A 15,342-nucleotide genomic window follows, 5' to 3' on the forward strand; every position below is an offset into this window, starting at 1 on the left:
GAGCTTTTTTTCTCCCCCTAATGAATGGAGTTCTGGGACAACAGATGTTGAAGAGACAGAGAACCACAACTTCACTATACGCCCTAGAAAACCCCAAACCATGGACGCTGCCTTCTACCCTGCCCAAACCACCTACAGAACCAAGGCCTCTATGCTTCTAAACCCAGAACCAAGGCCTCTATGCTTCTAAACCCAGAACCAGGCCTCTATGGTTCTAAACCCAGAACCAGGTCTCTATGGTTCTAAACCCAGAACCAAAGCCTCTATGCTTCTAAACCCAGAACCAAAGCCTCTATGCTTCTAAACCCAGAACCAGGTCTCTATGCTTCTAAACCCAGAACCAGGTCTCTATGGTTCTAAACCCAGAACCAGGTCTCTATGCTTCTAAACCCAGAACCAGGTCTCTATGCTTCTAAACCCAGAACCAGGTCTCTATGCTTCTAAACCCAGAACCAAAGCCTCTATGGTTCTAAACCCAGAACCAAAGCCTCTATGGTTCTAAACCCAGAACCAGGTCTCTATGCTTCTAAACCCAGAACCAGGTCTCTATGCTTCTAAACCCAGAACCAGGTCTCTATGGTTCTAAACCCAGAACCAGGTCTCTATGGTTCTAAACCCAGAACCAAAGCCTCTATGGTTCTAAACCCAGAACCAAAGCCTCTATGCTTCTAAACCCAGAACCAGGTCTCTATGCTTCTAAACCCAGAACCAAGGCCTCTATGCTTCTAAACCCAGAACCAGGTCTCTATGCTTCTAAACCCAGAACCAAGGCCTCTATGCTTCTAAACCCAGAACCAGGTCTCTATGCTTCTAAACCCAGAACCAGGCCTCTATGCTTCTAAACCCAGAACCAGGTCTCTATGCTTCTAAACCCAGAACCAGGTCTCTATGCTTCTAAACCCAGAACCAGGCCTCTATGCTTCTAAACCCAGAACCAGGTCTCTATGGTTCTAAACCCAGAACCAAAGCCTCTATGGTTCTAAACCCAGAACCAGGTCTCTATGGTTCTAAACCCAGAACCAAAGCCTCTATGGTTCTAAACACAGAACCAGGTCTCTATGCTTCTAAACCCAGAACCAGGTCTCTATGCTTCTAAACCCAGAACCAGGTCTCTATGGTTCTAAACCCAGAACCAGGTCTCTATGGTTCTAAACCCAGAACCAAAGCCTCTATGGTTCTAAACCCAGAACCAAAGCCTCTATGCTTCTAAACCCAGAACCAGGTCTCTATGCTTCTAAACCCAGAACCAGGTCTCTATGCTTCTAAACCCAGAACCAAAGCCTCCATTACTATACTAACTCACCTGAGTGACAGTTAGGATGATGAAAGCCCCTCCCACTAACTCACCTGAGTGACAGTTAGGATGATGAAAGCCCCTCCCACTAACTCACCTGAGTGACAGTTAGGATGATGAAAGCCCCTCCCACTAACTCACCTGGGTGACATTTTGGATGATGAAAGCCCCTCCCACTAACTCACCTGAGTGACAGTTAGGATGATGAAAGCCCATCCCACTAACTCACCTGAGTGACAGTTAGGATGATGAAAGCCCCTCCCACTAACTCACCTGAGTGACAGTTAGGATGATGAAAGCCCATCCCACTAACTCACCTGAGTGACAGTTAGGATGATGAAAGCCCCTCCCACTAACTCACATTGAGTGACAGTTAGGATGATGAAAGCCCCTCCCACTAACTCACATTGAGTGACAGCCAGGCACCACAATGAAAGCAACTCCCCCTCACCTGAGTGACAGTAAAGATGATGAAAGCCCCTCCCCCTCACCTGAGTGACGGGGACCACAACGAAGGCCCCTCCCCCGGAGCTCTCGGTGACGATGGCCAGGTACTTGGCGTTGACGGCACAGAAGTGGTTGTCGTGGACGTTCTTGGTGATGGGGATGCCGTCGAAGCAGTGCTCCCGGTTCGCCACCTTCCCGTAGACGTTTCGAAACTTGGAGCTTCGGTAGGTCGGACGCCATGACATCTGAGGGGAAGAGAGAGAGAATGTTACGCCATGACATCTGAGGGGAAGAGAGAGGGAATGTTACGCCATGACATCTGAGGGGAAGAGAGAGAATGTTACGCCATGACATCTGAGGGGAAGAGAGAGAATGTTACGCCATGACATCTGAGGGGAAGAGAGGGAATGTTACGCCATGACATCTGAGGGGAAGAGAGGGAATGTTACGCCATGACATCTGAGGGGAAGAGAGAGAGAATGTTACACCATGACATCTGAGGGGAAGAGAGGGGGAGGGATGTTAGGCTCATCGAGTAAAACACAGAAGCTCAAATATTTGCTTCTGGGGGGGTTCCTGGAACTACATATTTTCAGATGGGGGTCGGGGGCCAAATATATATATATTTTTGGGTTCCTTGACATGAAATAGTTTTAGAACCACTGACATAGAATGCTTTGATCGACTCCCGATCACGACAACCTTTGCTGCATGCCGACCACAGTATAGTATTTTCAACGTACAGTTACTGAAACAGTAACCTGTAATTGAAGTGACGTATAGCGATGGACAGTATTTACGTTCAATGTTTTACAGAGAGGCTGAGATTTGAAAGTTCGTATCGGTCGACAGAGTTCAGTTCTAGTTATTATTATTATTATCCGTGCGTCAGGCGCAGCCATGCTGTTTCACATAGGCCTAATCGCATTGGACAAAACGAAACCAGCCTGACCAACGTTAATGGCTTAATGCACGTACAGTAGGACCCGCATTTTCAGACTGTCCACTCGTCGCGATGGACCCGGCGGTTTAAAACATGTTGTCACTGTGATTCCTGCAAAACGCATCGGCTCCCTCTGTTATACACTGCGAGTGTGTGTGTGTGTGTGTGTGTGTGTGTGTGTGTGCGTGTGTGTGTGTGCGTGCGTGTGTGTGTGTGTGTGTGCGTGCGTGTGCGTGTGCGTGTGCGCGTGCGCGTGTGTGTGTGCGCGCGCGCGTGCGTGCAACTCATGTAACTGAGAACATCCTGCCCGAATCCCAGTGCGGCTTTAGACGAGACCGTAGTACGGCGGACATGATATTTGTTGCCAGACAGGTGCAGGAGAAGTGCAGAGAACACTGCAAAGACCTGTACCTGGCTTTCATAGATCTGTCCAAGGCCTTCGACACCGTCAATCGGGACCTACTGTGGGAAATACTGGGGAAGTTAGGTGTACCAGCAAAGTTCTGCAACCTCCTGCGGCAGTTACATAATGGTATGAAGGCATGTGTGAGCAACGGTGGCCAACAATCCCCATTTTTCAGTGTGGATGTGGGGGTCAAGCAAGGGTGTGTCCTAGCCCCAACCATATTTAATGTATTCATCTCCACTGTTACCCTCCTCTCCCATAAACACCTGGACCCCACGGATGGGATACACATACAATACAGGCTGGATGGTAATCTTTTTAACATCCGTCGCCTCCAAACCACTACCAAAGTCACCACCCAGCACATCTTGGAGCTACAGTACGCCGATGACTGTGCTCTACTTGCTCACACACCGGAATCCCTTCAGCGTGCACTAAATGTGGTCGCCTCCATATACAGTGCCATTGGTCTCCAGATAAACATAAAAAAAACACAAATACTCGTGCAGCATTTCACCCCCCAGCCAAACACGCCTATCTTCACCCTCGGCGGGCACTCATTAGCCATCGTCCCTCACTTCACCTACCTCGGTAGCACTCTGTCACCATCCTGCACCATAGAGGACGACGTCCAGGCACGCATCAGCCTGGCCTCTACTGCCTTTGGTAGGCTAAGGTCCAGGGTTTTTCAGAACAGGGACCTCACCATCTCCACTAAAGCAGCTGTGTACAAGGCAGTCTGCCTCTCCACACTGCTCTACAGCTCTGAAACCTGGACACCCTACCAGAGGCACATAAACTGTCTAGAGGCTTTCCATATATTCTGCCTCCAAAGGATCCTGGGTCTGACCTGGGCCGACAGGGTGCCATACACCGAAATATATGACCGGACCAACACACCCAGCATTACAGCACTCCTTGGCCAAAAACACCTCAGATGGGTCGGGCATGTGATCCGTATGCCAGCCCAGGTCCAAAAAAGAGGTACAAGGACCACATCAAAACCCTCCTGAAGAAGTGTGACATCAGATCACCAGCGCTGGAGTCCCTGGCTGTTGATCGCCACACCTGGAGCTCTACCTGCCAGGGAATCGCTCACCTTCAGGAGAAGTTCACAGAGAGGAGAGCACAGCGGCGTGCACAGCGGCACCAGCGTGCTAGGGGTCTACCGACAACCGCTGCTGCCTTCCCCTGCCCCTCCTGTGACAAAATATGCGGATCACGCATTGGTCTGAGCAGCCACCAGGCTATGCACAGACGACAGACGCAACAATAATCATCCCATGAACTTTATTTGGAGCAACGTCATCATCGACATTGATGGACTGCCATAAGTGTGTGTGTGTGTGTGTGTGTGTGTGTGTGTGTGTGTGTGTGTGTGTGTGTGTGTGTGTGTGTGTGTGTGTGTGTGTGTGTGTGTGTGTGTGTGTGTGTGTGTGTGTGTGTGTGTGTGTGTGTGCATGGATGGATGGATGGATGGATGCCGTTGGCATGCAGTTGGTTGCTGTCCCATTGGCCAGAGGTGCGTGTGTGCCTGGATGCTGTTGGCAGCCAATCAGGCTAGGCCGTCAGTATGACCAGGTCGACTACATTTAAATTGTTGCTTTGTTGTGTGAGTTAGCCATCAGAGGCAGACAAACACAATCAGCATGTAGACACAAACTGCAATCAGGCAAATCTGCAAAAAATGCTTACCACATATGTGTTCATAAAGGTGTCTACTACGTATCACATAAAAATTTGTGGGGGTTTTCATGATGCTTTAGTTTTGCACGCAAATTCTCCTTGGGCTAAATTTGGCCTTAGCCACTTGCTTAAATGTGCCCAAATGTGCTAACCTCATCACATTTGTGATGAAGGCTATGGGCATATTTTGGCAAAGGAGTGTTTTTTCTGCAAAACTAATGCTTGCAATGGATTCAGAATCTTGAAAGCCCCCTAGTTTGACACGTCACATGCTACTTAAAGTATAATGAAATTTGGACATTTTTGCCTTATATTGGTTGATAATGGTACCCCAACTTTCAGCAGCTATCACAAAGTTTCCCAAGGGAGTTGGGTTGGAACAAATTTCACTGTGATAGTAGACACCTTTATGAACACATCTGTGTAGAAAGCTAGTGGTAAGCTTTTTTTCTTTTGCAGATTTGCCTAAGCTAACTTTGTTAATGTTCCCAGCATTCCCAGCAAGTTTTTCTTAGTTTTTCCTTTCTTACTGGATGGATGTGGTTTCCATTATAGCAGAGTATTACCGTACATTATATACAACTCTTTATATATAATAATTCTTTAAGACCACCAGGAGACTGCATCAGTTTCTCCCAAAAGGCACAACAGAGATGGAAGATTCACGACTGCTGTCACATCAGTGGCAAGTTGACTGCATGACATCATCATCAGCCCTTCCTCTATTCAGTATTGTTCTGTGTCCTGAAAAACAGAGCTATGGTGGCAGTGGCGTGTGCGTGTGTGTGTGTGTGTGTGTGTGCGCCATGCCTGCGAGCGTGCGCCGTGCGTGCGCGTGTGTGTGTGGGTGCGCTGTGTGTGCATGCTGCCATTGTTGTCGTCAGCCTCAGAAGGACATGCAGCGTATTGTATAATATATATATTTATTATTATTATTATATTGTCCAGCGTATTGTCCTCAGAAGGACATGCAGCGTATTGTATAATATATATATTTATTATTATTATTATATTGTCCAGCGTATTGTCCTCAGAAGGACATGCAGCGTATTGTATAATATATATATTTATTATTATTATTATTATTATTATTATATTGTCCAGCGTATTGTCCTCAGAAGGACATGCAGCGTATTGTCCAGCGGTGGAACAATTACACAAATGTTTTATGTTTTATACTAGACGGATTCTTCTTTTGTTTTTCACTTCTGTTATTGTGAGTGTTCTTCAGTACTGTAGTTCTTCAGTACTGTAGTACCACCTGGTATGGATGTTTGTCTGCAGCCCTAAAGTCACAACTGCTGCAACAACTGAACATTTGTTCAAAGATTGTTGGACAACAACTTCAGAAACTTTATACATCCACGTATGATAACAGCATAGAAGGTTAGCAAGGACTACCACCTCTAATACTAAGCATGTGTTGTATGGAGAATATAGGTTGCTACCTTCAGGAAGGAGATATGGTGTATACCAGCATACAATAAGGTCAGACTAAAGAGGTCCTTTGTCCACCAGTCGACCTTGAGGCTTAATCAGGAGTTGTAGTAGCCACGGGGTAATCTAAGCGGTGGATATTGCTCTTGTCTTCATGTCTTTATGTATGTAAATTGTCTTGTTCTTTGTGTTATGTCAAATGTGTGTATATGTGTTCTGCATACTTGGCTGCTGGGTCGCAAGACACATTTCAGTGTGAACTGACAATAAAGTACTAGTATATCATATCATCTATTAATAAAACATGCATTATGTAGAGAGGGGTCAAACATTCACCCATATACAGTACATTGTCTCTTCATCCGTCCTGAATTAAAAGCTAGACGGGCCATGTGTGTCCATTAGCCGTTTCCGATGTTATCAGATTATTTAATCTCCGTCATCATCATCAGCTCTTATGAAGAACCATTAATGCAGCCAGTAAGTATGGATGGGTTGTTGTTGTCCAACTACTAACCCTAACCCTAAATCTAACCTTATCCGCAGTCTTAACCCGCCACGTACTGTAATAGAGCGTCGCAGCCCCGCCCCCTTTCATGCCGACGACGAGTCGACTGGCCCAGGAAATAATTCCCCATTAATTTCCCAAATAGACGTTTCAAAAAGTATTTATTTAAAAGGTCTGTAAGCCTCGAATAAAGCCAACTCGGATCGTGACAAATCATGACAACAAACACATTTTTTTGGGGGGGGCCGAACAAATAATTAGAAAGAAGAAAATAAGGGCAGGTTATACAACACTTTTTTTTGTTTGTTTTTCTTCTTCTTTGTAATTATTTGTTTGGCCCCAAAATATTGTGTTTGTTGTCCTGATTTGTCACAATCCCAGTTGGCTTTGTGATCCGAGTGTACTTTTTTAAATTAATGGGGAATTATTTCATCTGCCTGTCGTCATCATGAAAGGGGGCGGGACTGCGACGCTCTATTAAACATAAAGTGAAGTTGTTGTAGTGCAGTTTCACGTTGGTTTTTGTCTTCGGCGGCAGTAGTCGCGTACTAGTCGCGTATTCACAGCGGTAAGCAGTATGTAGGAAATGTCCATATTGATCCATATGGTCTGATAATAAGGAACATATTGGTGATTATAGGTCGATAACATCTGAAGCAAAGATTAGCAGAGAGAGAGAGAGAGAGAGAGACTCACTTGCTTTGAGCTCTGTTTACAAGGATGGCCATTCATTGATCACTGCCCTAAGGGAAGAAGAGAATTGTGTGTGTGTGTGTGTGTGTGTGTGTGTGTGTGTGTGTGTGTGTGTGTGTGTGTGTGTGTGTGTGTGTGTGTGTGTGTGTGTGTGTGTGTGTGTGTGTTGTTTTCCCTCCTACAAACTGCAGACCTCTTGCACATTATCATTAGGCTATGCAAGTATGCATACTCTCATACGCGCACGCACGCATGCACAGACGTGCACACACATGCACCAGTTGCAGCACAGCTTGAGAAAACAACTTTATATCCATCAGAAAATGTCACAAGACTATCTGCTGCTCAGATCACTGACACTGCCTGCCTATGTTGATAAAACAGAGCGAGGTCTTTGCAGACATTCTGTCTGTCTGTCATGCAGTGTCATCTTACCTTACTGGCGTGCATCTCTCTACGGCCGTGGCCTCACCGCTCACCCACCGTATAGTCCAGCCTCACATGTGTGTATGTGTCTGTCCTCTCTCTCCCTCTCTCTCTCTCTCTTCCCCTCTCTCTCCCTCTTCCCCCCCCCCTCTCTCTCTCTCTCTCTCTCTCTCTCTCCCCTCCCCCTTTCAGTCACTTCCCACCCTGTCTCCCTCCTCCTCCTAATGAGTCTCTTCTAGTGCTAGTACTCCCCGTCACTCCAACTCCAACTCTCTCTCTCTCTCTCTCTCTCTCTCTCTCTCTCTCTCTGCACCCTCACCTCACCCTCACCTGCAGGGTTGATGAAAAGGGGGAGAGAGATGGGCAGTGACACCGCCTTGGTGCCCAGACGGTTGAACTAACCACCGGGGCCACAGCCCTAAGAGTTACCCTTAAAAAAACACGTCAACTCAATTTCATTCAAACTAAAAAAAAAACACTATGACTTAAAATGTCCAGCCTGGCAACCCACAGAGCCCTGCTCTGGGAGACCCAGCACAGCTGGTTTTTATGTTTTGATTAGTCCAGTACACTTTTCAGTTTGCAGTCTTCACACACACACAGGCACACACACAGATATCCATGTGGGACACCGGCTGACAGATAAAACGGGTGCTATGACAACGTATATCATTAGGTTCACATATTTCATCGTTCCCAAGTAGGCCGGTGGCCGACTGCGACGGGCACGTACAGGTCCAGTTCTTGAAATAAGAGAGGCAAGAATGAACCTCTCTATGGCTCTGGATTAGACGTTCCACCATGCTCGTTTGAAGCACGGCTAGATGGATGGAACGCCCTACCAACAGTCATTAAGACATGTGAATCCCTTGACTCCTTCAAAACCGCTCTCAAAGGGCACCTACGGATGGCTGCAATTCGAAACTGGCCTCTGTAAAATCGGAATCCCCCCCCCCCCCCTTTCCCCTCACTGTATATGTATCTTTTCCCTTTTTGCTTCCTATATGATGAATTCCTGTTCTGTTCTTTAACTATATAGAAGTGTCTATTTGTATGTCTCTAAATGTTTTGATGAATTGAACAATGTGGACCCTGTTGTAAACAAGTGTAATGCTTAATTGGGTCGTCCACTCACAGTTAACAGTCTTTGTATTGAGTTTGTGCTTGAAATGTACTGTAATTCTGCAAACTGTTAATAAATATTTCAATCAATCAATCAATGGCTCTGACTATGGCTCTGTTGTCTCCATGTAATTCCTACAGGACTGGTGCTTCAAGGTTCAAGGTTGTACGTTATTATTACATCTATGGTTTGGCTTCCTTCAGACAATGTAGTAGCAGAAGCAGCATATCATTCAAAACAACAAAAAACACATGAAGCAAGCACAGCAAACAAAGCAAATACAGAGTGCAAGAAAGAGCAAACAGAGAGTTTTCTTTTGTCAAACTAGTTTGACTAGTCACACTTTGAGACTCGGGAGTGAGTCTCTGCCACAGATCAACAGTGCAGTGGAGCTTATAATAAAATACAAAAGTTTAAAGGGTTTAAATTTGTATTTTGTATTTGTATTTGCAGTAGATAAAAGTAGCATGCACAATTTGAAATTCGCATCCCTATGGCCAGAACAATAATGTAGTAGCCTACTCTATGTGTGTTTGACTAGGGTTTGACTAGATTGCTGAATTCCTACAATGCCCATAATGCTTTAGTGCTCTTCCCTTCCTTGTGGAGGGGGGGGGGGAGGCTGCATGGAGGTGTGACTTTGTAGTCCAGGAAGGAAGTGAGACCATGGTGGCGTCATAACAAAAATATATTAAAAAAACACACATATTACACACATATAAAAACCCCAGGAAATTGTTTCTTGTGACCTAAACAACATTAAATAGGCTCTGGTTGAAAAAAGGGGTGAAGTGGCCCTTTACAAACTGCGTTGGCTGAGAGGAGCGCGAGACGAGGCTGCCGTATGTGGCGTCTCCATCTTTACTGACTGTTGTCTCTGTTTCAACCACCTTGACCCATTCTGACCTGAGATCAGATTCATACGAGGTTTCCACTGGACACACACTGGTCTGATTAAAGCAAAGGATGTTTCTCTGAGTGATTCTCACGCTATACCGCTGACCGGGATACGTTCATGAGTACAATTGTCTTGGTTAAACCACAGCTGTAGTCAGTGCACGGCATCCACTCCGTACACACACACTGTGACAGTAAGCAGAAGATGACAGATGATCCCGTGGCCCCGTGGAAACCCCCACGAAAAAAACACAAAACAGGGGTATCAATGGCTGTGACTGTTCTCTCACTGCTGAGGAAGTGGAGCACACTCACACACACACACACACACACACACACACACACACACACACACACACACACACACACACACACACACACACAAGGGGAAAAAGAAAAGCCACAGTTCTGGTCACTCTTCTGTGAAGACATGAGGCAGGCTTTTTGTCCAGACGCTGAGAGAGAGAGAGAGAGCTGTGTTCTGTTCTGTTCTGTTCTGCTGCTGCATGCCTCTTCCTCTTTGCCTCCCATCTCAGCAGGGAGTTAAATATGACAGCAACAAAGACAGCCCTGCATGCCGGCTCTTTTCACATGGCCTGACAGCACATGGACTCTCACAGGAAGAGTCAGTGTACAGTATCTTGGCAGTCGAGTCGTTTCTGAGGAAATTCTTTGATATCCTCCATGGCAACCCGACGTCTTGCGGGATAATTGCTGGGTTGATGAGGGTTCATTTGAGGGTCTATCCACACTGTGGTGTGCTCCAATTCCTGTCGATTTGATCCAATGAAAGCCAATTAAACTGGTCAGATGACCAATGATATCCAATGAAATCAACAGGAACTGGAGCACACACAGCCCAGGAAAAGTGTGGATAGCGTATAGTGTTGACTCCCTCGCCAAAAAACTATCGCACTAGAAATATTTGTTGACTACGTTTTTCTTTTCCCACTGACGAAAACCAAATAAAAACGAACCTTTGGTGACTATACGGTATATTAATGACATAGTAAAATGTTGAAAATGAGTGGAATGCCCCTTTAACTTCCTAATGGCTCCACTTAGTTAAGTGGCATAGATGGTGTTCTGCGACTGCTAAGCCCCAGTGAGTGTCTGTCTATTCGTGCGTGCGTGCGTGCGTGCGTGCGTGCGTGCGTGCGTGCGTGCATGCACACAGTAGGACGATGTTCAGCAGTAATTACAGCAGACTCAGACCAGAGGTCTGTGATACTAATGGAAGCTCTCAGGACAGAGAGCCGAGCACAGGGCCAGGCCTCCTCATCAGGACAGAGAGCCGAGCACAGGGCCAGGCCTCCCCATCAGGACAGAGAGACGAGCACAGGGCCAGGCCTCCCCATCAGGACAGAGAGACGAGCACAGAGCCAGGCCTCCTCATCAGGACAGAGAGCCGAGCACAGGGCCAGGCCTCCCCATCAGGACAGAGAGACGAGCACAGGGCCAGGCCTCCCCATCAGGACAGAGAGACGAGCACAGGGCCAGGCCTCCTCATCAGGACAGAGAGACGAGCACAGAGCCAGGCCTCCTCATCAGGACAGAGAGCCGAGCACAGGGCCAGGCCTCCCCATCAGGACAGAGAGACGAGCACAGGGCCAGGCCTCCTCATCAGGACAGAGAGACGAGCACAGAGCCAGGCCTCCCCATCAGGACAGAGAGACGAGCACAGAGCCAGGCCTCCTCATCAGGACAGAGAGACGAGCACTGAGCCAGGCCTCCTCATCAGGACAGAGAGACGAGCACAGAGCCAGGCCTCCTCATCAGGACAGAGAGACGAGCACAGAGCCAGGCCTCCTCATCAGGACAGAGAGACGAGCACAGGGCCAGGCCTCCCCATCAGGACAGAGAGACGAGCACAGAGCCAGGCCTCCCCATCAGGACAGAGAGACGAGCACAGAGCCAGGCCTCCTCATCAGGACAGAGAGCCGAGCACAGAGCCAGGCCTCCTCATCAGGACAGAGAGCCGAGCACAGAGCCAGGCCTCCTCATCAGGACAGAGAGCCGAGCACAGAGCCAGGCCTCCTCATCAGGACAGAGAGACGAGCACAGAGCCATGCCTCCTCATCAGGACAGAGAGACGAGCACAGAGCCAGGCCTCCTCATCAGGACAGAGAGACGAGCACAGGGCCAGGCCTCCCCATCAGGACAGAGAGACGAGCACAGAGCCAGGCCGCCCCATCAGGACAGAGAGCCGAGCACAGAGCCAGGCCTCCTCATCAGGCAGTGTGTGTGCACAGAGAACATTATATCCAAGGTTAGATCAAGTTAGATAGAGGTTGGATACAGTTTGATTTGATTTGATTTGATTTGATTTGAAGGTTAGATCCACTGACAGCTAATTCTGATTCTGTTTTAGTCATAGTCTTATGAATATAATTCTATTCAATTTGAGTCACCTGAAATGTACAAGCTTGACATCCACAAGTTTGTAGATATTTTCAGAGCTATTTTCAAACCAAACTTGTCTTTTAGCTCTACTGGATCTCCTCTCCAGAGTCTCCACTAGTCCCTCCCCGTCTAGTAGTTTGAATTTGTTGATGAAATTGTCAGTAGCCTATCATTTTAGTGGGGGGGGGGGGTTAGTGAAAAAGAGGTAGTCGACAAACATTTTGTCATTATAGCTTTTAGTCGACGAAATCAACGCTTTGTCAGATCACGTGCAATTCTCCTGGAGTGCACTCATCTGCAGGGTAGCACAGATGAGTGGGTGGTGAGTGTAGATCCATCTCCATCCATCCATCCATCTACATCCTGCATCTACATCCATCCATCCATCTCTCCACCAACTCTCTAAAGGACAAGGTAGGATGATTACTGGAGTGCTACAGTACATGTGTTGTCAGCAACAACAAGGAAGGAATGCCGTTATGTTGAGAGGCTTCTAAAAGAGCTCTGGATTCAGAGTGTCTGTTACAGTAGGACACGCTGTCGCCTCACAGCTATAGAAAATAATTCTTCTAAATCCTGACAGTTTTCTGAAAAACTCATGTTTCTATGTGTCAGTGGTTCTCAAACATTTTCATGTCAAGGACCCGAAAAATTATATGTAACTGGCCGCCGACCCCCATCTGAAAATATGTTGTTCCAGGGACCCCCCCAGAAGCAAAGATTTGAGTTAAAAACTGAAAGAATATAATTATATTCAAAGATTTGCACCACATTTTTCAAAAATAGCAGACCTACAGGCTCGTAGCGCGGCACTTGGCACGGCAGCTTGTAGATCTGCTATTTTTCAATAGCTAAAGTATAACATAATGCTTAAGTTAAAACACCAAAAGGGGTTCCCACAGATACCTCCAAAGCGACATTTGAGATGACAGTATCCCCATGTGTGTGTGTGTGTGTGTGTGTGTGTGTGTGTGTGTGTGTGTGTGTGTGTGTGTGCGTGCGTGCGTGCGTGTGTGCGTGTGAAGGTTAATGCGATGTGAATGTGACCTAAATTCAACGATTCCAGTTGGATCGCCCAGAGGGAAAGCGAACCACATGGCTAATCATAATGCCAACATACTTTCTCCTTCCTTTGTCTTCATGCCACGTGTGTGCCTGACTCCGTTCATTTCATATTTATAGGATATTGCCTTAATATTATCTTTTCTAATTGTGCAGTTGTGAATATCAATGCATGCTGTTACAGTATATGGTTCTGTAGAGTGGACAGTTTGTTCAATTATTCATTCATGCGCATGTTTCCATTCTGCTATATTGATCTGTCAACTGATGGCTCCCAGTGCTGGAAAGGAACTAAGTACATTTACTTAAGTACAGTACTATATTGAACCCACGCGCACCACTCGGCGATTTGAAAAATCGACTGACATAGAAACATAGCTTTTTCAGAAAACTGTCAGGATGTAGAAGACATTTTTTTAATCTGATCTCAGGTCAAAATGGGTTAACATAAGTACAATTCTGTGTTATTTATACTTTACTTGAGTAATTCCAATTAATATTTTCAGATCTAAATCTAGAGGGTATGCGTGTGACATCACACAGAAGGATGTCCCAGTTCTGATGAAATGACACCGCCCTGGTTTCTCAGTCCTCAGAGGAGGGAAAACGTTTAATCTGGGCTGTCCGTCGTTCCATAAGGGATTCTCTATCCTGTCCCGGACTAGGCCTGTTACATTTATGACGGGGGTGGCAGTGGTTCAGGGGTAGAGTGAACCAGATGGTAACCGCAAGGTTCCCAGTTCGAACCCTGTGGGCTCCCCCAGAGTTAGTGTGGAAGTGTCCTTGAGCAAGACTCTGAACCCCGGATTGCTCCCGATGAGCTGGTTGGTGTCTTGATTGCGATCAGGTTGGGGCCTTGCATGGTTTTCCTCCCCCATCAGTGTATGAATGTGTGTGTGAATGGGTGAATGTAATGCACAATCTATGTAAAGGTGTATGAATGTGTGTGTGTGATATACATCATAGTGTGACACTGTCACACTATGATGTCATAGTGTGACATGTCTCATAGCTGTGCTAACCTGATGCTGTCCTCAATCAGGCTATCAGTATGATGGTATCTCATAGCTGTATCTCTCTCTGTAATCAGGCTAGCCCTATGATGTCTCATAGCTGTCCTCTATAGCACTATGATTTCTCATAGCTGAATACTCTCTCTGTAAGAGGCTTATGTGTTTACGGATTATATGACCTCATATTGGACAATGTAGTCAGGGTTATACGTACGGTACATACATGTGCTGCGTACATACAGTCAGTAAAGTATGTATTTGGTTATCAAACGGTGTTTTCCTGACTTACAGTACACCGTGTTCCTGAAAAAGAGCAAAACCCTAACTCTATACATCTAGCTAGCATACGCTTGGGCGAACCCCTGTGTTGTTGATGCCTCTCTGTGTGTGTGTGTGTGTGTGTGTGTGTGTGTGTGTGTGTGTGTGTGTGTGTGTGTGTGTGTGTGTGTGTGTGTACGTACGTGTGCGCGTGCATGCGCATGTGTGTGCAAGAGAGAGAGTGGGCGGTATTATAACCCTCCATGTATGACAACACGACCCACTCAGAGAGAGAGAGAGAACTTCACACACAGTCAAACCCAGATGGTTCTCTCTCTCTCTCTCTCTCTCTCTCTCTCTCTCTCTCTCTCTCTCTCTCTCTCTCTCTCACACACATGCACGTGTGTGTGTGTGTGTGTGGGGGGGGGGGGGGGGCTGATGGCTGATGGCATGCTGTAAAACTATGTTTATACAAAACTGCAGTGTGACACATTGACCCAAACAACAAGAGGGAAAGGGACATTAATTAATTCTCTAGTCACTTCCTGAATGTCATTCAAAAAAGCACTGTCCTTCAAAAGGCCTTTTGAAGCGAAATGCACTTGATACTGAGCTGACACTGGAAGAGGATGTATACGGATCCATATGTGAAAGCATTCAGTAAAATAATAATAATAACATACGGTATATATAATATATATATATATATATATATATATATATATATATATATATATATATACACA

The 15,342-nt window shown here is 46.4% G+C and overlaps 1 protein-coding gene across 3 annotated transcripts in view; it reads right to left on the reverse strand.

Annotated features, from left to right (window-relative positions):
* The window catches only part of coro2ba (coronin, actin binding protein, 2Ba), a 36,914-nt gene that overhangs the window by 12,723 nt on the left and 8,849 nt on the right, over window positions 1–15,342 (reverse strand). For 2 of the 3 annotated variants that reach the window (XM_083760147.1, XM_083760146.1), the window contains exons 1-2: window positions 7,850–7,933; window positions 1,786–1,986 (exon numbers count right to left, since the gene is read on the reverse strand). In XM_083760147.1, coding sequence (XP_083616273.1) covers window positions 1,786–1,981 — 196 coding nt within the window. In that variant the 5' untranslated portion in view covers window positions 1,982–1,986; window positions 7,850–7,933. Of the gene's footprint in view, window positions 1–1,785; window positions 1,987–7,849; window positions 7,934–15,342 lie in introns of those variants that run through there. The other variant, XM_083760145.1, reaches the window with a different exon arrangement.

The sequence above is a fragment of the Protomyctophum parallelum genome (genome assembly GCF_964188405.1).
Source record: "Protomyctophum parallelum genome assembly, chromosome: 2".
NCBI classification, from domain to species: domain Eukaryota; kingdom Metazoa; phylum Chordata; class Actinopteri; order Myctophiformes; family Myctophidae; genus Protomyctophum; species Protomyctophum parallelum.